This window comes from Monomorium pharaonis, chromosome 11 (genome assembly GCF_013373865.1).
Source record: "Monomorium pharaonis isolate MP-MQ-018 chromosome 11, ASM1337386v2, whole genome shotgun sequence".
Classification (NCBI taxonomy): domain Eukaryota; kingdom Metazoa; phylum Arthropoda; class Insecta; order Hymenoptera; family Formicidae; genus Monomorium; species Monomorium pharaonis.
In genome coordinates this window covers 13074270-13095291 of record NC_050477.1, presented here as the reverse complement: position 1 = coordinate 13095291, position 21022 = coordinate 13074270, and the positions used below count along the sequence as shown (strand labels likewise).

General features: G+C 29.0%; 2 protein-coding genes across 6 annotated transcripts in view; one reads left to right on the top strand and one right to left on the bottom strand.

Annotated features, from left to right (window-relative positions):
* The first annotated feature begins 644 nt into the window (after positions 1–644).
* Positions 645–5875, top strand: LOC105840613 (40S ribosomal protein SA). The gene is made up of 6 exons (XM_012687597.3): positions 645–797; positions 1476–1638; positions 1857–2068; positions 3987–4274; positions 5053–5277; positions 5730–5875. The coding sequence occupies exons 2-6, from the start codon at positions 1506–1508 to the stop codon at positions 5805–5807; spliced, it is 936 nt and encodes a 311-aa protein (XP_012543051.1). The 5' UTR covers positions 645–797; positions 1476–1505; the 3' UTR covers positions 5808–5875.
* Positions 5876–9421: 3546 nt separating this feature from the next.
* Positions 9422–21022, bottom strand: part of LOC105832526 (piwi-like protein Siwi) — a 30203-nt gene continuing 18602 nt past the window's right edge. For 4 of the 5 annotated variants that reach the window (XM_012673566.3, XM_012673567.3, XM_012673565.3 and 1 more), the window contains exons 6-11: positions 19028–19213; positions 18769–18939; positions 17056–17335; positions 15107–15465; positions 13728–14136; positions 10625–11274 (exon numbers count right to left, since the gene is read on the bottom strand). In XM_012673566.3, the coding sequence (XP_012529020.2) occupies positions 10625–11274; positions 13728–14136; positions 15107–15465; positions 17056–17335; positions 18769–18939; positions 19028–19213 (2055 nt within the window). Of the gene's footprint in view, positions 11275–13727; positions 14137–15106; positions 15466–17055; positions 17336–18768; positions 18940–19027; positions 19214–21022 lie in introns of all 5 variants that reach the window. The other variant, XM_028189782.2, reaches the window with a different exon arrangement.

Here is a 21022-nt window from a genome sequence, read left to right as displayed (position 1 = left end):
AAACTAATTAATAATAATGTTTAGAATAAATTTTTTTAATTTGTAATACAAGTGCATAGTAAATTAAGATATACTGTAAATAGATATACGTTAGATATGCGTTAGATATACGTTATAATAGAAACTTGATAGATAAATTAATAAATAAAATATTTGTAAATAAAATATTCTCTTTAATATTACTTTAGATAATACTTTAAAAATACATGATTGTGTTATATAATTACTATTTTAATGAAGTTAATAATCTTACCATTAAAAACATACATTAAAAACAGATTATTTTTAATTGTAATAATCAAATTATTGTCGTACTTTTTAGGTTACCTGCTACAAACTCATGGAACTCGCAACCACTCGCAACTCGCAACTTGCTCGTGATGATTTGGCTATACCGGACAGCATTGAGTTGTCACGAATCATGATGATAGTAGATGGTTGTGCTTATCATATATTTCGGTCCTAGAGAAAATTACTCGGATAGCCATTATCGTAAACACCCATTGGCTGATCAGCTTAAATTCACTATTTGATACCAAGTGCTCGGTGTAAACTAGGGCAATGATTAAACACATTTACTAGTTATTTACTATTTGATACGCGTACCAAGTGCTCGGTGTAAACTAGGCAATAGAAGCAGCCAATCAGAACTTTGCCACATTAGAATGCGTCTTTTGACACTTTATGGTCAAGCGTCAGCGTGAAAAGGCACCTTTATGATGCCAAATGTATGGATGGGTGATATGAATGGACCAACTTCCTTTTCCGTAAGAAGTCTCCTAGTGGCATCGTATAACGTAAGTGTTTTACGATTTCGTTTAATATTTCTTTATTTTTCGAGCAGTTAATTGAATAATTTAAATATATTGTAAATACAGGCATTTTTAAGGTTTTTTCTGTAATAAAATCTGCTTTAATGACAACTTTTTGGTATTAATTTAGAAAAGTGCACGTGATGCACGTGGTATTCGATAATTTTTATTATGATATATGTTATCGTTTTTAAAAATATTTTAACAATTTAAAAAAATTAAAATATACAAAATTTTGGAAAATATTTTGTTAATAAATTAAATAATTGTACTTTAATATATTGCTTACAATTTTGTGGTTATGTTTTCTAGATACTTTTTATTAATCCGATAAATAAGATATTAAGTAAGATGATAAATATATATTATTTACTCTATTAATTTACAAATTTGATACGTATAATATTAAATTGTTTATCTTTATAAATTAATTGTTCTAAAATATGTAACTATATTATTAAATTTAAAATTTATATAAATTTTAGAATATTAAAATGAAAACTTTATATATTTTATTTATAAAAGTAATTAATGGTGAAAGTATATTGAATCTTTTTCTAATTAAAAAGTAAATTTTTGAAAAATATGGAAAAAACAATTTTTATTTCTTATATTAACAATATATTTTACTTAACACAAAATTAAAAATAAAATCTCTTTTAGGTTGAATCGTAATTCAACCACAACGTTGAAATGTCAGGAGGTTTAGACGTGTTAGCCCTCAAAGAGGATGATGTTACTAAAATGTTGGCTGCTGGCACCCATCTGGGTGCTGAAAATGTCAACTTCCAGATGGAGCAGTACGTTTATAAAAAGAGAGTTGATGGTGAGTGATTCCTACATGCTTCTAACATAATTTAGATTTCTTACAAATAAATTTTAAACTTAGTTTAATATATTAATTTTTTTTATTCTAAGAATAAAAAAAATAAAAAAAGTAACTTAAATCAAGATCAAATTTAATCTTGGTAGAAATAATTATTAGTGTACATTTTATTTCAACTTTTTTTGTTTTTTTCATATTTTTGTACTCCATAATTTTAGGTGCTGGCGTAAATGTTATCAATCTTCGCCATACTTGGGAGAAGCTATTGCTTGCAGCTCGTGCCATTGTCGCCATTGAACATCCTAGCGAAGTTTTCGTCATTAGCTGTCGCCATTCAGGCCAAAGAGCTGTGTTAAAATTTGCGGCTCATACTGGCGCAACTCCTATTGCTGGACGTTTCACTCCAGGTGCATTCACCAATCAGATTCAGGTAAAAAAAAACATTTTTTATTTAATTTAAGGAAGTTTTCCAGTTTAAGGGGATATTCTAGTCTAGAAATCAAATTTGTTATTTTTAAGAATTTAAAAAAAAAATAAAACTTTGGAACAAGCTTTTTTCTTATATATCTGAATTAACACATATTTGAAGTATGTTTCAAAATTTATATTAAAAAAAAAAAAAAATACAAATAAGCGCTATATACAATATTGAAGGTCATGAAAAAAAAAGTTGGTCCATGGCACAATTGTGGCTCTTTTGTTCATTTGGAAAAAAAGATTCCTAATCAGTATGAGCTTGGCTTTTTTAGCAAATATTAGAATGAAAAAAAATAGAAAATTACAAAATAATGGCATATTGAATATTAAATTTCAATTTTTACCATTTTCTTGTCTTTGAAAGGATGTAACAATTAAAAAATATTTTAGCTTGAGTGTGATGTGTATAAATGTGTGTATAAAATACTGTTTCAATTGATTAATTGGTTTTTGAGATATGGGAGTTAATTTGAAAAACATGATTTCGAGAAAACGCGTTTAAAGTTTTTTGTACTGATTACATAAAGATAATTTTACTTATGATCAATCAGTTAGTCCAAGGCATACATGAAACCTTTCTCCTATTTATAAAAATCCTGCAAAGCTGCTCTCTATTCTCTGTGATTTATTTCTCTCGTCATTAGCGCAGTCAGTTGAATGCCGCTCTGAACGAGTGATACGATCTTTGTTTACACTCTAAATAAATGAATAATTTAATTTGTGTCCGCTCACTTCAACTTTTAAAGTCGAGAAAGCAAATCCTTTAGGTAGATTAAAATTAATCATATCTCAAAAAGATGTTACTCTAAATGTAAGGTCTTCCAAAATTAACAATCTTCTGAACTTTATCTGAAATAAATGCCAACACAATGCTTTATTGTACACCAAGCATGTGTCGGAGATTGTTCCTTATCAAGTGCTATAACTTTATTAATTTTGCGAATCGGGCTAAATACTTTTGTAGACATATTTTCTATACCAAGTACTTGCAAAATATGTAAAAAATCGCTTTTTTCGACCGATTAGACTAGAATATCTCCTTAATTCTTTCATCCTTTGGAACATATATGTCCCACTTACAAAAATCATCATAACTTTTAAACAAATAGGTCTGTAGATTTGAAATTGGAAGACTCTTAGCTGTAATAAATACAGAGTTGTTCTAGGTAAGGTTCTAAGTTTAATCTATTAGAGATTTATAAGCAAACAGAATATAGAAATAATAGCAGTTGAAGCATTGTGGCATAGCTGTGACAGAGAATGCCGAATTCAAATCTACCCAAGTTCTTCTAAATTTTTCTGTCGCTTACATTCCTATCAATTTCCATTTTTGCTTATTTTAAAGAGGAAGGTTCAAGTTATGTATAAACCGTTACATATTTTGAAATGTTATATTTTTAATAAAATATAACATTGTTTTTCCAAAGTTATATAAAACTTTGGAAAAAAATTAACTTTTAAGTAGTAAAAAATAACTGTATATTATGTCAAAAATTTCTTTGAATTGATACTATGTATTTATTTTTTATGCTATTTAAAAAGTTATTTAAAGAAAATTACACAATCAAAAAATTTGAAAAAAATTTGGAAAAATCTATACATTAATAATAAACTCATTCTTAAAATTTGAGGTTTTATTTAATTCATATTTTTTTAAATTTTTATTTAATTTTATATGAAATGTGGATTGAAGAATCTCCTTAATTTATTAAGTTTATATTATAAAAAAATACTATAAAAGTGATGAAACATTTTATTCCAGAATTATCTGTTGGTTTTTTGGCTTAATCTTTTCTGATTTTATTTTTATTTATCAAATGTCTCAGCAAATGATTATTTAAGCAAAACCTATATGCTACTTTTGTTTCCAGGCTGCTTTCCGCGAACCGCGCTTGCTGATTGTCACGGATCCGTCCACTGACCATCAACCTATTACTGAGGCGAGCTACGTGAATATTCCGGTTATTGCTTTCTGTAATACCGACTCTCCGCTGCGCTTCGTGGACATCGCAATCCCCTGCAATACCAAAAGTCTGCACACCGTTGGTCTGATGTGGTGGTTGCTTGCCAGGGAAGTGTTGCGCCTGAGGGGATCCATCCCGCGCGAAACTAAGTGGGATGTTGTAGTCGATCTCTTCTTCTACAGAGATCCCGAGGAGGTCCGTGCAATCTTTCTGTTACTCTCCAATTTCTTTTTTCTCGTTATCTTCCGTTCAAAGAGGTTTTTCAATCTTTCCATATAATATGATAATTCGATCAAATTTTAAGAATAAATTTATGATTAATAGATATAAAATCACCTGAAATAGATATAAAATCAACCTGAAATAAAGTTTATTTAATTTACTTTTTAAAAACTTAAGCGTAGGATTTCTTTAAAATAACTAAAGCAGATCTTATATCTTTAATCCAGATATCTTGTAAATTTTTTTAATTTTTGGACTAATTGGGCTGCTCAGGTAAGAGACGTTTGCATTAGATTTATTTTTGATTTATTAAATTCAATTAGTTTTGTCATTTTTCTTTTTATTTTGATACATTAACAACCCAACTTTTGGGTCATGAAAAGAATAATTTTCCACGCACATGTAACAAACATTTATTTAATCTTATGTGAAATTTTAAATAAAATTTCTAGAAAAACTGGAGACTCAGTAAATTATTTCACAAGATTTGAATGAACACTCTGCAAAAGTTTTCGTGTTAAAGTCTATATAAATATAAAAATCGTATAAACCTCTACTTTAAGCTAAGAAGTTCCTTAAGAGAACCTCCTTGAATTATTACAATGATGAAACAATAGGATTCAGAAAAACAAATCTGTTGATTTTTTAAGGCTTAATCTTTTCTGACAAAGATGAAATAAGAATTGTTTCTTGTAGCACTTTTGCAAGCTTATGTGATTAATAATGAGTTGCAAAACTGCTCTTTTTCCAGGCGGAGAAAGAGGAACAGGCTGCGAAAGAGATTGCGCCAGCTAAGGAGTTCACGGGTCCGGTGGAGACCGCTCCTGCTCCAGAGCCTGGTTGGGTAAACGAGGTTGAGTCGACTGCCGTAGCCACTGAAAACTGGGCTGATGACGTAGCACCGCCAGCAGCCGCTGCTATTCCCGCGGCCGGTGCCCCACAGACATTCCAGGCTAGCGGTGATTGGGCTGCTCAGGTAAGAGACGTTTGCATTAGATTTATTTTTGATTTATTAAATTCAATTAGTTTTGTCATTTTTCTTTTTATTTTGATGCATTATTTTGTATGCGCACTTGTATAATAGATATTAAAATAAACCGAAAATTAAGAACATAGAATTAAGATTTCGTTTTTTAAATTATAATTGTTCGTGTTTTAGGCACTTTTTAATTGTAATATTTATAAACATTTAGATAAACAAAACTTTAATCATAACTTTATTTTTTATTTTTGTCTTATTTTATTTGGAATAATTCTTTCATTTTCTCCCTTCCACATGTTGTTTCTTACCCTATTTATACAGAGTGTTATATGTATGTATGTACATAAGTACATGTGTACATGCTGTGCGTTTACGTCTATAACATAATTACATATAATTTAAGTAATTGATAATAATAATTATCTTGATCGATATTATCTGTTTAGCCTCCGGAAGAGTGGTCGACACCTGTAGCAACTGCCGCTGCTCAAAGCTGGGGAGGTGCAAGCAGTGAAAAATGGTAATTTTGTGCTGATATTTCAAGGACAATGCACTTTGTACAGTGTCTATAATAAGACTCTTTGAAACAAAATTGTCTTTTTTCCCCCCTTATTTAATCCTGTTAACATCTCGTGTATTCACTCCACAATTTTTGCGATATTCGTTTCTGAAGTAACGCTAGTATCATAACTAATATGTAGCTGTGTACAACAGAATGTACCAGAATTCACATAAAATGCATAGTGCAATTCTTTATACCAGAAGTAGCGTATTTTTTTTTAATAACATTTTTTAATCTACATATAACTTTTATCTTAGTATAAGAGGAACTTTTTCAACTGATATTTAAGCAATTAATATAATAATAATAATTTATTACTCTTCAGCAATTTACATAGTGCCAAGAAGGGGACTTGGTTTACAATCAAAAACTATCCATTCATTCTTCCATCCATCCATCCTCCTATTATTCCGATCACTAAGTCTTACTTTATTCTAAACTATAAAAATAAACTAAGCTAATACAATCCAATATATAATATAACTATATTTATAATACTTTATGGTTAAGCAATTAATATTTAAAATAATTAAAAATAAAATAGATAACACATGAATAAATTTCATCTAATATGTTATCTATGTCCGAGCGTAATCGACTTTTTCCAGAATTAGATCCAGAATCATTTGTCTTTTTGGAACTTTAATTTTTTTTTAAGTTTATGAACAGATCCCATAGACATTTTATTACAGATATATAATGTTAATATGTAGTTGTCTATAAATCTTTGACAGTTGGCAATGAAGAAATCATATTGTTATATTGTGTTAAAAATTTTTGCAGTGAAAAAATTAAAATGGCTCTTTCAAGACCCCCAGTTCTTTCATGTCAACTTTTTCTTACATAATTGAACAGAAATACTTACGGAGAATTCAGAACTTTGCAGAAAAGCAGAAGCCAGAGTTGCTAGTAGCGAATAATCCATTCTGCTCTTCTTGCTTCAGAAACCGTCTAATATCAACGCGAGGTTTGATTGATTTTCTGCTTTTCTGCCAAGATCTGAATTCTCCCAGTATTCATAGTCGAATCTTATATTTAAAATCGTCTAAGTACTGTCTTAAGATATCATCAACCAATCACAGAGCCATATTAGCATCTTAAGACATTACAAAGGTCTGTAGATGAACGACGGGAGGGGAAGCAAGGTCTTCGCATCCATGGTGTAAACTGTAAAGATAAAAGGTGAACCATTGCGTATGATGCCTGACGTCAGTATACGTCACGTATAAGTGAGCCAATAAAAAGACCCAGAATGCAAGCGTAAAATTAAAACGTTGAATGAATTGCGTATTATTTGCATACACTTACAGGTCTTAAGTGTTTTTTTATGTGATTTGTGGCTTTGCTTACAAGACTATCGCGCACAAAAACACTGAAATATATACATAGACGCTTAATTTCTTTTGCTACATTATACATCTTATACAATACACAGCTATATTTTTTATAAAATCACTTGCAGATCTCAGTGTTTTTAATGTTGCTCGTAGTGTTTCTATCGTGTTTTTTGACACTGAAAATGAGTCCAATTTGCATGAAAAATCTCAATTCTCAGATGTATTTTAATTCAAATAAGCTTTATTATTTATCCTCACTATTACAATGCACAAAAATTCATCTTTCTTCTTACATCTTAAGTTGAATTATTTCAAATTTATATAGGAAGCATATATCAATAAGAAAATCAACATCACAAAGACTATTATAGATTACTATCAATCTTTTGTAGTACGTGTTAGTGATGATTATCTTAAAAGAATTAACGCAACAAAAAATTATTTTAAAGTAAACGGCATAGCATAAAAATAATTCGTGTTTTATATAATTATGAAAAATAGGTTTATTATTCGCATATATAACATTTTATATATTATATAGAGTATAATAAAGGGTATATTATCATAGAGTATTCAATACATATTAATTTTTTATTGAAATTAAATTTTGCACACTTACAGTTATGAGAGAAAATTTAAGTTAGAATTATGTTGAGTTTAATTTTTGAATGTGTGCATGCATGCATGTATATACATATAATAGATTTGTTGCTCGGATTATTACTTATTGAGTTATTAATAAAGTTGATCAGACAACGCGCAGCCAGAGTATGCTATGGAACTCCACGAATAAATTTAAATTAATAAGTAAATGGAGAAATAAATGACTAAACAAATAAATACAGATAGAAATTATTTCAATTTTTGATTTCGATTTTTATTATTTTTTATTATTTGTTTACTTGTATTCTTTCAATTATTTAAAATATTTAATTCAACTTCTTAATTCTTATAGTTGAGCTAGCAGCAATGGAGTAAATCAATTGCGGAAAATTTGAAATAATTTCAAACTATTTATTTTTGTTTAGTTATTTCTCTATTTTCTCATTAATTTATTCATTCATCATTCATTAGTATAAAAAATAAAATTTTAATTGTTGGAATGTGTGGAAGCCCGCGTGGAGCCCGATGACCTACGCTTCGGCCTACTCCATTGTGCCATCCAGTTGTAAATATGAATCCGAGCCAAAATTAGCAAAGAAACTTTTAGTTTAAAAAATATTAATTATTCTGAAACTACCCGTGTGTGTGTATATAAATCCTTATGTATACATTAATTTATCATTATATAACGGATATAAATATGTAAATATACAGGTTACAAAAGCATCAGATTTGCTTAGCACCATGCGATAGAGAATGAAAATCTAAGAAGAAATGTCTAATACTATTTTTCGATGTGGTAAATAGTTTCGCCTTAATTCATCATTGTAATAAGTCAATAAGCGCGGAGGTACAAGAGAAAGTCAGCGACGGAGAATGTGTGAAGTTGACTTCTTGTTATTAAAAATTAAAAAATGCTTCTAATGCTAATAATTATCGATAAATATTAGCACTCAAAGCTGTAAGCTACGGAATAAAGAATTTCTTTAGTTGAAGATACAAATTCGAAAATTTTCTAAGTCCCGTCAAAATGGAAATATTTTTCGGTAACCGACAGTTCTATTGAAAATTTTGGTAGCCTTCTAAAGAATTTTATCGATAATTATTAACATTAGAAGCACTTTTACATTTTTAATAACAAGGAGTCAACTTCACGCATTCTCCGTCACTGACTTTCTCTTGTACCTCCGCGTTTATTGACTTATTACAATAATGAATTAAGGCGAAACTATTTACCGCATCGAAAAATAGTATTAGACATTTCTTCTTAGATTTTCATTTTCTATCGCATGGTGTTAAGCAAATCCGATGCTTTTGTAACACCCATATTTCGATAAGCTATAATCTCTGCAGTCTTTCTCTCTTACATGTATTTTGAACATAATCCCTTTCAGACACTCCATTGAACATTTTCATAAATTCTAATTATAATTTGATTTAATTAAGTAAAAAAATATTTTGTTGCAAAAATTCTATTTCAAAATAAAAATACCATATAAGAATAATTTGTCGATATCAATGCAGTAGCTAAATTTTCAAAACTCGTTTTTTTTCTTCCTGAAAACAGAACTATAAGCAAAACTACACTAAAGTGTGAATGCAAAAGTTTATTTTCTCCGTTTTTAGACATTTTTAAGTTATAGACTGTGATTTGACATAATTTTTAAATAAAATTGTAACTATTAGTTTTGCTTGATAGCCTAATAATAATCATAACATTTGTCACTAGCACCGTCAAAAATATTCTTTACTCAGATGCAATCAAAATTACACATATTTATTAGAAACATACAATAAAAGTATATAATCTTATAATCATTCACTTATATTATAAATCCTGAAATCGGAAGAAAGTCGTAGCATATAATATAGTGGGGTATGTAACTTTGGTATACAAAAAGATAAAACTAAACTTGGCACTTAAATTGATTTATGGTAACTATAAAATAACACATTTATTTCATTTCATTGCTCGGATACAATGTCCAGACGGAAGAAAAAATGTTTCCGAAATTAATGATTTTACAACAGCATGTGAGAGGTAAATGTGAAATGGCACATTAGGAATAATCGAATGTTCATATCGAGTAGATAGATATCTTATCTGTCGATAATTTAAATCAAGTCTGCAGCCGGATTGCACTTTTCGATTGATTTTCTTGACAATTATGCCTATTTTTCTCATTTCACAGCTTTAAAACCAATCTAAAATGCTGCGAGTAACTTAGAAACTATGAAATGAGAGAAACAGCAATAAATATTTAAAAAAAATGTTGAAAAGTGTAACTCGGCTGTAGGCCTGACCTAGATTGACGCAACTCTGATTAATTTGACTCTCTGCTGCAGTTATATTGAATATGCGTGATAACAGTCGTATATTTTACAAAAAATAAATGAAAAGTTTTTTTTCTGTAATTCAATATAGCCTCAATATAATTTATGACGGAAGTCTCAAAAATTATCCAAGAAGTTAAAGAGCTAAAAAACAACCACTGCTATAGATTCAAATTATATCTTAATTTAATGCTTATCATTTTTTTGTTCTAACATTTCATATCAACGTTAATAATTTTTATTAATCATTTATAATAAAAAATGTATTTTCTTATAAAGTATTATTTTATAAGTGTTCTTTCAAGAGCAATAAAAATATTGTAACATTTGGTTCTCTCTCTTAGAGCTCCAACTTCTGTCTACTTAATTATTACAAAAATAAACTTTGTTTTCTAAGTAAATCGCCTGAATACTGTAATACTGATAAAAATAAAATGGATACTATGTAAAAAAACTGAAAAAATATAAAATGGTATGATATTGATATTGCAAAATGAGAGAAAAATTACAAGAAGTACAACGTCTTCTGCAGTTGTGTGGCTGGCGGCCGATGAATGAACTTGCTCACCAGGAATGCTAGTTTGTGAGCATAGTGGCATGGCGCTGGTACTCTAACGGTGTTCGTGCAGTTGTAATACATATGAGTCAGTTTGTACGTCAGACGCTGCATCTTGTCGGGATCCAGACCAAGGTTGTCATAGACGACATTGTAGGCAGTAGGTGTCACTGTGCCCTGTCGCACCTTTTGCGACACGATGAAGAAGTCGTACTTGATCGGGCTTGTGATGACATCATCGACCACTGTGCCCGGGTTCGGGTTACCTTTGTTATAGAAGAAACGTGTGTTTAAACGCTTTGTCACGATTATAAAAGCCATCTTATACGGTGGTTTCTTCTCATTCTTGTACATCTCATCGAGTTTCTTCCTTATTTGTCCGACCTCTTGCTCCAATACTTGCGGCACCTGACCTTCACCAACGCCGTCGCGGTAAATCACAATGCGCTCCGGAAAATTTTTGTTCACCGAGTTATACGCTTGCACGGCTCTACAGATGTTATCAGAGAGCTCATTCGACAGCTCCTCCCCGTTTGTGTGTGCGTTTACTGCGCTAAAATATTTTGTCATATATCTATCTACAGTGGCCACTGTAGCACCTGCAACATAACAAATTGACATTGACATTGACACGAACTTAATGAGATCGACAGGATTTGATAAATGAATTCTAGATCATGTTTATATCCATGTTTATTGGAATTTTATAAAAGAATTTTGTGAGATTTTTTCAGGAATTTTTCAGCTCTTGTTAAAAAGAATAGCTATACTAAAATTAAATGGCTTAAAATTAAAGTTAATATAGCTATTTTTTGCTTTCTAGCGAATTAAAATAAAAAATAAAAAATAAGCCAAATTAGCAAAAAATAACAATTTATCCTTATACCAGTCGCAATTAAGCGTTGAAATGGCTATGCTAATTTAATAGCAAAGAAGAGCCATTTAAATTTCGAATATTAATCTTTAAAATGTCATTGGGGGTCCCTCAGAATCCAGTAAAAATAATCTAATTTGCAATATTTAAGTTAAACTTTGGGTAATATTAGAAATTATAATGTTTTAAGAACGTTTTTAGAATTTTGACCTAAAATAATTAATAATTTAGTTGGGGCAAGCATTCAAAGTTGTTGGATCCCACGCAACAATTTTTATATTTTAATGACATTTAAGAATTAAATTTGGGAAAATATTAAAAAGAAATAATATGAACTAAATATAACATATAACGTCAATCTAATTCAACAGAAATATAGAATTCAAAAAGTAAATACATTACAATGTCAATTTGAAATAATGTACTATATTAACATAATTTTTCAAATAAAATCTCACGGGTTATGAGAGAATAAGGGTATGTATACTATATTAATTGTTAATTTTGCATTATCAAGAAAAAAACTAATCGAAAACAATTTTATCAGAACAAAAGAGATAATTTAAATTTAAAAGTTAATTTCCTCCAAAATTGTTAAGTACCAATAAAATCCCATAAAAAATCTATGCTTATTGAATTTAAAAAATTAATTTCCGGAAATTCAAGGTATTCTCGTTTTTTCCTGATAGTAAACTACCTTTTCCCGATAAACATTTTTATATCTCGTGTATATTCTAACAAAAATTTGTATTAGAAAATATCTTTGAATTGGTTTTACAGAATTCTAAATTCTCTTATGTAATTAAAATACGTTCAAAAATGAAGGAAACAAAGAGTGATTTCTTGCTAATAAAACAAATTTCTTAATTAAATTAATAATATTTAAAACATTTTTAATATTTCAAAAAACTTTGTTGTAGCATGAAATTGCTCTTTGCAAGATTTATTTTTGTGTACTTTAATCGTGAAAAAGATTTAGAAGTTTACAAAGCCAATTCGAAGTTATTCTCTAATGTTGGTAGTTTGTTTCTTTAATAATTTTCTTAAAAAATATAAGATTCTAGCAAATCGAAAAATATAGGACAAGACCTTATTTTTCAAAATCATGTAAAATTTGTTTAAAAAAATAAAAAAATAAAAAAAAAGAAATTTATTTTATAAAAATATATATATTTGTTACAAAAAGTAAGATGTAAAATTATATTGGAAAAAAGTTATTAAACTTCGAATGTATTTTTCTCCAAACATTATTTTTCAAAATGATAGCCATAAACTCAAATATAATTTGTCCAATCAACTTGAAATTTTGAAGCAATATTTTTAAAACATTCGGCATCTATAGAAGTTTTTTTGATTTTGTTTTTTCATAAGTTATAATAAAAATAAAATTTGGAAAAACTAAAGTGTATATTCAAATTTTGTAAAAAAATTTACCAAAAATTCCCCTTTTCCAAAAATTTTATTCAAAAATTCCTCATAAAATTAGAAAATTTTCTATAATACAGTATAATATAATTTCAAAATAAATTAATTTTATCTTTTTTGATATTTTCTTTAATTACGCACCAAGAAAAATCAAGTTTTAAATATTAATTTAAATATAACTATAAATTTCGGAAAGTATTAAAAAGAAGTAATATGAACTAAATGACATATAAATTTGTCTATAATAATATAGCTCACTAAAAATACAGAACACGAAATGTGAATAAACACACAACGTCAATTTCGAATATACTTTTTTGTATTGTGATTTTTTAATAAAAACTCACGAGTCACACGAGATATACGTGAATATGGATGTGTTTCACTTCTTAAACATGAAATTCCGCATATATAAAAAATACGTCTCTTAGATTTTTGTGTTTAACAACATATTTCAAGAAGAAATCAAATTAGCTCACTGGACAATTCTGACATGTTCCTTGTCAGAAATAAAAACAGAAAAAAATAAAATTCCGCGAAGCATTGTCTCTTCGAGAAGAAAAACCAAAATATAATAATCAATATTGTTTAATCCTACAGTTAACTGCACTTCACAAGAGTTCGAATACTTCTACCATAAGTTTCTCTATAATTTCTCCTCCCAACTCTAAAGAAACTGTAATTACATATTGTAATTTCGTGCAATCTTATTTCATGCATAAAATTGTGAAACCTAAGAACTTTAATATTTACCAAAATCTTTGTCTTTCAGTGTTGTGTCGTGACAGACATCAAATCCGATGGCCATTAGCCCTCCAATCGGAATTTCCACATGCCACGGTGCCCCGCCTAATTTACAATTCATTTGAATAGCTATTTTCGTAGCGATAGACATGATACTCTTATGTCCCAGTGTCTTGGTCAGGCAGACCTGCGATGGCACAGGACGGTCCACACAGCACTTCTTTTTGATGGTCGAATAGCGATCACTGCGATTGTTGGATACCACGCAGAACACCAACTGTGGTATTTGTTGGCTAAGGATTCGTTCGAGTCTCTCATTAATGGTACCCGGTCTATCGTCGGGAATGTACTGTTTCATCGGCTCTTCAACGTGAAACGATATTCCCGATGAAACTTTTAATAATGTATTTATAAACCCCTAAAATAAAATATTATAAATTAAAATAAGAACTCGACATTTATTGAATATATATTATAACTTTGCGATATCACACGCGTACACAATAAAATATTATATAAATTTATAAGAGCTAAGTTTTTCTAAAATTATTCCCTTTTTGATAATTTGATATATGATATGTGATAATATATATATGCGATATATGATATTTAATAATAATATAAATCAGGGATGATACAGAAAAAGAATTTTAAAATTCTGAATTTGACTTCTCCATATTTTTGACATTAGAAAATTTTCTATGAACAATATGTAATCTTAAGGAGACATATATATTATATCTGATAATGTAACAAATCTAAACAAGATTTAAATTTGTGAATTTTGTATGAAAAAAACAAAAAGGGACAATAAATCATATTTATTGTATGGTAAAGATTGTATTTTTTTTCATTCAATATTTAAATTTTATTAAAAAATCACGTAAAATAAAGTCGCCATTCAAATTTTCCTAATTTTAAAACATTTATTATCATCACTATTACTTCCACAGAACTCAACAAACAGTAAAATACAGCAGAAAGTAGAACTATACACTGTCCAGTAAAAGAATAATATCGAAATGTGCATAGATGGGCAAAGTGCAAAGAGTGTAATGCATGTCTCAATAACTTATTGATAAATATTTAATAAATACAACATAAATTGTTTTATATAGCATAAATATTAAAAAAAATTATTTTACTTTAGTTTAAAGATATTTTCTATTCAATACTTTTTCCTTTCAACTCATGAAAATTATTGCTGAATAATGAAAACATTTTTCTAGATAAAACTATATAAAATTTTCATGTAAATAAGTGTTAACAGTACAAAATCTCAGTTTAATATTTCAAAAGTAAAGATATTAAAAATAAGGATGTTTTTTCCATGTATAAGCTTATCTATATATTTATATTTAGTAATTTGCGTAAAGACTCAGACGTACCTGTGCCAAACCCTTATCCCTCTCCGAAATTATGAAGATCCAATTGTTCAATTTTGGAGAAACTACACAGTGCTTTTTCTGCATATCTCTGCTCCAGTCTCCTCTCTCAACTTTGATAGATGCATTATTTCCGCCGCCGAAGTAGAGAGTTTCACCGGGTAACTCCCGTGCGGGGATTTCGAGTAGCCTATTATCCAACTGTAAGTTCCATTCACCTAATTCTTTCACAATAGCAGGTTCTTTTTGAAGTCTTCCATTAAAACTCATCAATCTGGTCATACGCATTTCAGGATACAGACGCGTCTCGCCAGCTAGACTCGCCATAAGTCTAAAATTCTCCCTCATAGCATCAGTTAGACCTGCAAATCACGATGGAAAGAAATTTGAATAGGCAAAAGATATAAATTTTATTTAAATATTTGTAGTAACAAAAAAAGCAACATTTGTTTGTGTTAAAAAATTGAAAATAATATATAATAATAAAAGTAAAAAGAAGAAAAACTAAATTAATATAAGTAAATCTGGTATTTTTAACGTTAGTGAACTTAGCATCCTTATCACGAGAGAGAGAAAGAGAGCACACGCACACATACAATTTTCTCCCTATTACCTGCTAATTTTCTACCCTAGTCCCGATTTTTCCTATTCGCAAGAAATTAAAACCAAAGTGAGGTAAGTTCATGTGACGATAGCACTCCTACTAATAAATTGGGAAAAAAATCAGAATTTTTTGCTTTAAGGAACTATAAAGAGATATCAGAAATATTTAATGGTTATCTAAGTACCGGTACTCAGAACTATCGTACCGCAACAACATAAAAAAATAGTAAAAATTAAGAGGCTAACAATACTACAACTTAAAAAGTACTTCTCCAACTAATTACTCGTAAAATATAAAATTTTTAACTTGCAAAATAACTTTAAAAAGCCTTAAAATTCACAAAAATACAAGAGTAAAGTACTCTTAAAAAACTAATTGCTGCATTGATTATGGTATCAAAATGATCGTTTATTTATTTGCTTTTAAAATATCTTGGCCCCAAATTTTTTTGCTCAATGTTTAACTTGTGCAACTCAATTGTTAATGCGCGGACGCAAAAGTAAATTAACTTAAAAAATAAATGGCTGCATCGACAATAAGATTAAAACAATCGTCTATTTGCTCTTAAATATCAAAATTCTAAATTTTTTGCTCAAAGTTTAACTTGTGCAACTCAATTGTTAATGCGTACACACAAAACTACTTAAAAAAAATTGTACTGACTATGGTATCAAAATAATCGCTTATTTATTTGCTCTTAAAATATCCAGATCCCAAATTTTTTGCTTAACATTTAACTTGTGTAACTCAAGTATTAATACGTGCACGCAATAGTAAATTAAACTTAAAAAAAAAAGAGAAAAAAAAAAGAAAAAAAAAACAAATTCGGGATTTGAATATTTTAAGAACAGAAAATTAATAGGTAATTTTGATATCAGTCGATGCAACAATGTATTTTTGTAAATTTTAAGAAGTTTTAAAGTTATTTTGCAAGTTAAAAATTTAAAAATTGTTTTTTACGAGTATTTGATTGAAGAAGTACTTTTTAAGTTGTAGCATTTTTATTTTTAACCAGTTTCTCTTATATCGTTGCGGTACAATGGTTCTGAGTACCGGTACTTTGATAACAGTTAAACATTTTTTATATCTTTTTACAATTTCTAGCAGAAAATGAGCAGAAAATTCTGGTGTCTTTTATGTTTATGATTTTTTATTAGTGGGGGTGCTAGCGCCACGTGAACTTAGCACCTCCACATTAGTTTTACTTTCCTACGAACGAGTAGAAGCAAAAAATTCAAAACTAGGGCAAAAAATTAGTAGAAAATTATACGGTATATCTACAATTTTTTTTAGTGGTGGGGTGCTAAGTTCACTAACGTAAATTTTTATTAATAAAACAGTAAAGTACCTGTTGCACGACATAATTCAGGCACCAAGAAAACACGTTCTTCTTCTTCAGCTTGTCGACCCTTTGTTTTGGATCTCGTCACCAACATTGGCTGTCTTCGATTTGAAATATTAACGCCATACTTTCTCTTGTAGTAATCTACATATGTTATTTTGTCACCATTTTTCACAGTAAATGTGTCATTAGGAGTCGTGGTAAAATCAACGTCCTCTATGCGGTATGTATTATTGTTGTAATCAGTTAACACTACCGTGCCAATCACGGTTTTAGAGAAAGCTTCCTGCGCACATATTCATTTTTGCAATATAAACTTTGAGCAAATATAATGTAAACAATACGTAAATATTCCATGTGGATGTAGTTTTAAAATCTATGGTACAACTTTGATACGCGCGATTTATGAAACAATCAATAGACAACAATGATAGTAATATGTACTATTATTAGATTAATATTGCATGTACATACAGGGTGGCTAAAATTGTTTGACATAACGCTTGCATAGAGGTAGAACAAGCCAAACTGAGCAGAAAAGTCCTTTACCATTTTACAATTTTCGCAATAGTTAACGTTATATATATATATATATATATACACAAGAGCCGATTTGTCCGGCCTACCGCCAAATATCAGCAAGCGCACAGAAGCACAAAGCGAGACACGCATCCGTAAAATTAATAACTCGTTAAAGGGATCCTAAAGTCGTCTGTTTTACCGACATTTCTGTTCAACAATTTAGTTTTGGTTCAACCATTTAGTTTTGGTTCAATCATTTAGTTACAAAACCCATATGATATAGTATATAATAAATACTTTATTCTGTAACATTATTATTAATATTATTAAATAAAGTATTTATTATGTACTATATAACTTCCTCCTCCTCCTTGTTTACAAAGCAAAACGACATCCACGTGTGCTATGCCAAAAGCGACTTAAAATTGGTTGGATTAGAGATAAGAAAGAATACGGAAAGAGGTGCAGGGGAGGGGCGGAGTCCCCTCCGTCCACGCGTTTTCTGAGACTATATTAATTCTCTTTCAATCAAAAGCACAAATAGTTCAATGCAAAGTATTATCTGTTTTAACCAAAAGTATTTATAAAATTTTTTTGTTAACAACTTTTTAACAAATCACGAGCGACGGTTAAAATCTTTTGAAGGTCACTCAGGAGGGGTGAACCTTTATAACATGGGTCAAAGTCAAGGTTATCAGAGCAGGCTCCCCTAATCGAAATATTTACCCAGACGACTTAAGATCCTCTTAACCATTGCAAAATGGTAGAGGACTTTTTTATTCAATTTGGTCCATTCTACTTCTATGCAAGCGTTATGGCAAAAATTTTAGCCACCTCTGCATATGCATAATAGTTTTTTGTTACATATAGAGATTTATGAAAATTCATAATTTTTAAAAGTAAAAAAAAATCCTCTAAAAATTTCAAACTACGGTAGTAAACTACTTATTAATATGGAAAAATTAAACAATTGTTTGTAATGATTTAAGTAGTAACAAGAATTGTCGTAACATTTTCATTAATATATTTAAAAATAATTGTATAATTCATTAACATGCTTTTACTTTGACACAAAAACAATTATACATATCAATATATTAATAATAAACTTATTCTCAAAATTTTCATTAAATGAAAAACACAAGTTATTTTTAAAAAACTCCAACAAAAATAGTTCTGAAAAAGATACAAACATACTTGGTAATTTTCGCGATATTCCTGATAACAATTATTGAGAATATCTCCCAGGGTTTCTAATCGCATAACTTTATTCGTTATCTCGACGCACATCAAGATATCTCGTTCATGTTGACGAATGGATGACAAATACCCCGGCCATAATTCCAGTTTGCAATCTCGCATGAGAATCTGCATTTTAACATGATAAAACAAATATTAAACACTCAACTCTTCAAACAATGATATATTTCGTAATATATTTTGTAAATATATTTACTTTATTTTGAGGATCGAAGTAATTGCGGCCAACTAATTTTAGTTTTAGATGGTCAAAGCATTTTCTCATAATAATGTTAAAAAACTGTAAGTATTGAGCATCTCCTACCAGCATATCGCCCACAATACGAACAGTAATCGTGATGTGCTGTTCATCCGATTGTCGAGTTGAAGTGAATACCATTCGCTAAAAAATTTCGATTAAACTTAAATGCTTATAAATGTATACAGAAAGTGTTTCAAATTAAAACTAATATATTTGACTTCAAGATCCGTCGATGGGTGGGGGCGCAAAGCACTGATATATGATAAAGAACAACGATCCAACTATGATTTTCTGCAGTTTAATTGTACATATTAATTTGACAAATAAAAAAGTTTCCAGTCATTCTAAATAATAATAAAGATTAGTATTCAAAATATACTTTTAAAAATGGTAGCGCGTTTTTTATCATTTAATCCTTTTATGTTTAATAAGTGATAAAGATAGAATAATAAAAAAGCGCGTTCAAATCTTTATAAACATGTTCTGAATATGGCTCCTTTATATTAATAGTTCTATATAAAGATTCACACTCCTATACTGCACAGAGGCATCCTTACACACGAGTAATAATTCATAACTATTTTTATAGTTTCTTTAACATGTTCAACGTGGCGTCAGTCCCTGGAGATTAATATTGAACTTTCTGTTTGGCCGGTGTCAGTCCCCTGGGACTGATATTGTACTTTTCGTTTAGCCGGCATAGATCCCTGGGAATCAGCAGTATCAAACTTATAAAATAAATTTGGTAATTCATATAATATACAAAAATGTTTCATTTTTTAAATGTAGTTTATAGAAACATTCTAAACATAGATACTATCAAATTAAATCTTTACTCTTTTGTCATTTTGTTTACAACTGATCGTTCCTTGGCTATCGCCTTTTTATCGTTCCCGATCTTATTTTTTGTTTGTACTTTAAATGCTTATGCATTGGCTGTTTTCTTTTCCATGGTCTAAATGGGGAGTGGAACAAAAGTGAGCGTTGAACACGTTATCTACTGTTTATAATTGTATGTCTGCTGAGCACTTTCCACCGCCTGAACGGAAAGCATATTAAAATCGGCGCGCCGAATGTGTTAATATCACAGATATATTTTTAATAATAATTATTATTATTGTAATTATAATAATCTTGATACAATAGTATTAATATTAAGGATATAAATAATAAATAATAATATAGTATTATAGTATAATATATAAATATAAACATAAGAATATATAAATATTTATTTAAAAACAATGTGATGTAATAAATATGAAATAAATCTATATCTAGAATCGTTTATTGGACAAATAACGTATAAAGAAAAGACAAAATTAAGCACTTCTCTTGTTTTTATGCTTAGAGAATTAATAGAAAACTGGAAGCAAATTATTGCATGGCACTTGACTCTAAATCTTCAAATAATAATGTAATGGCCTAATTATTTCTAATAATTATTTAAAAAATCAAAAACATAGATTTTAGTTCATGGATTTGTTTGTATAAAGTTCAAAGAATAAAACTACATATCACGCAACTTAAGAGTAAATGAGGTATAATGAGATACTATTTATAAGTTATCCCATAAGAAATGGTTATTTTTATATTTTTCCAAATATTTCATTATTAAAAAATTCCCGAATGGCGTTAATTGCATAATTATAATAGCACATTTAAGTGTAGAATCTGAAAATTTAATGTAATGAAGTACGATTTAAGTACCTTGAAAAATCAGATGCAATTCAACGACGTAGTAATTTAAAATTAGCATCAAATTTAATCACTGAGATTTTAAGGCCTTCTTCCTTTAATAAAATAAACATAGCAGCAGTAGCAGATATATATTTAGTTTAACAATTGCTTTTGCAATGGACATTAAATAAAAAATGCTAACACATGTATCATAATTCATAATATCATCACGTCAAAATCAAAGATTTTTGCATCTTTTTGGTCGCCATA

What these genes read in the sequence shown, in the direction of transcription:
- LOC105840613 (XM_012687597.3), top strand. Translation starts at nt 1,506, where the DNA reads ATGTCAGGAGGTTTAGACGTGTTAGCCCTCAAAGAGGATGATGTTACT. An exon ending in CATTCACCAATCAGATTCAG is followed by an intron (nt 2,069 to 3,986) that starts GTAAAAAAAAAC and finishes TTTTGTTTCCAG; the next exon opens with GCTGCTTTCCGCGAACCGCG. An exon ending in GCGGTGATTGGGCTGCTCAG is followed by an intron (nt 5,278 to 5,729) that starts GTAAGAGACGTT and finishes TTATCTGTTTAG; the next exon opens with CCTCCGGAAGAGTGGTCGAC.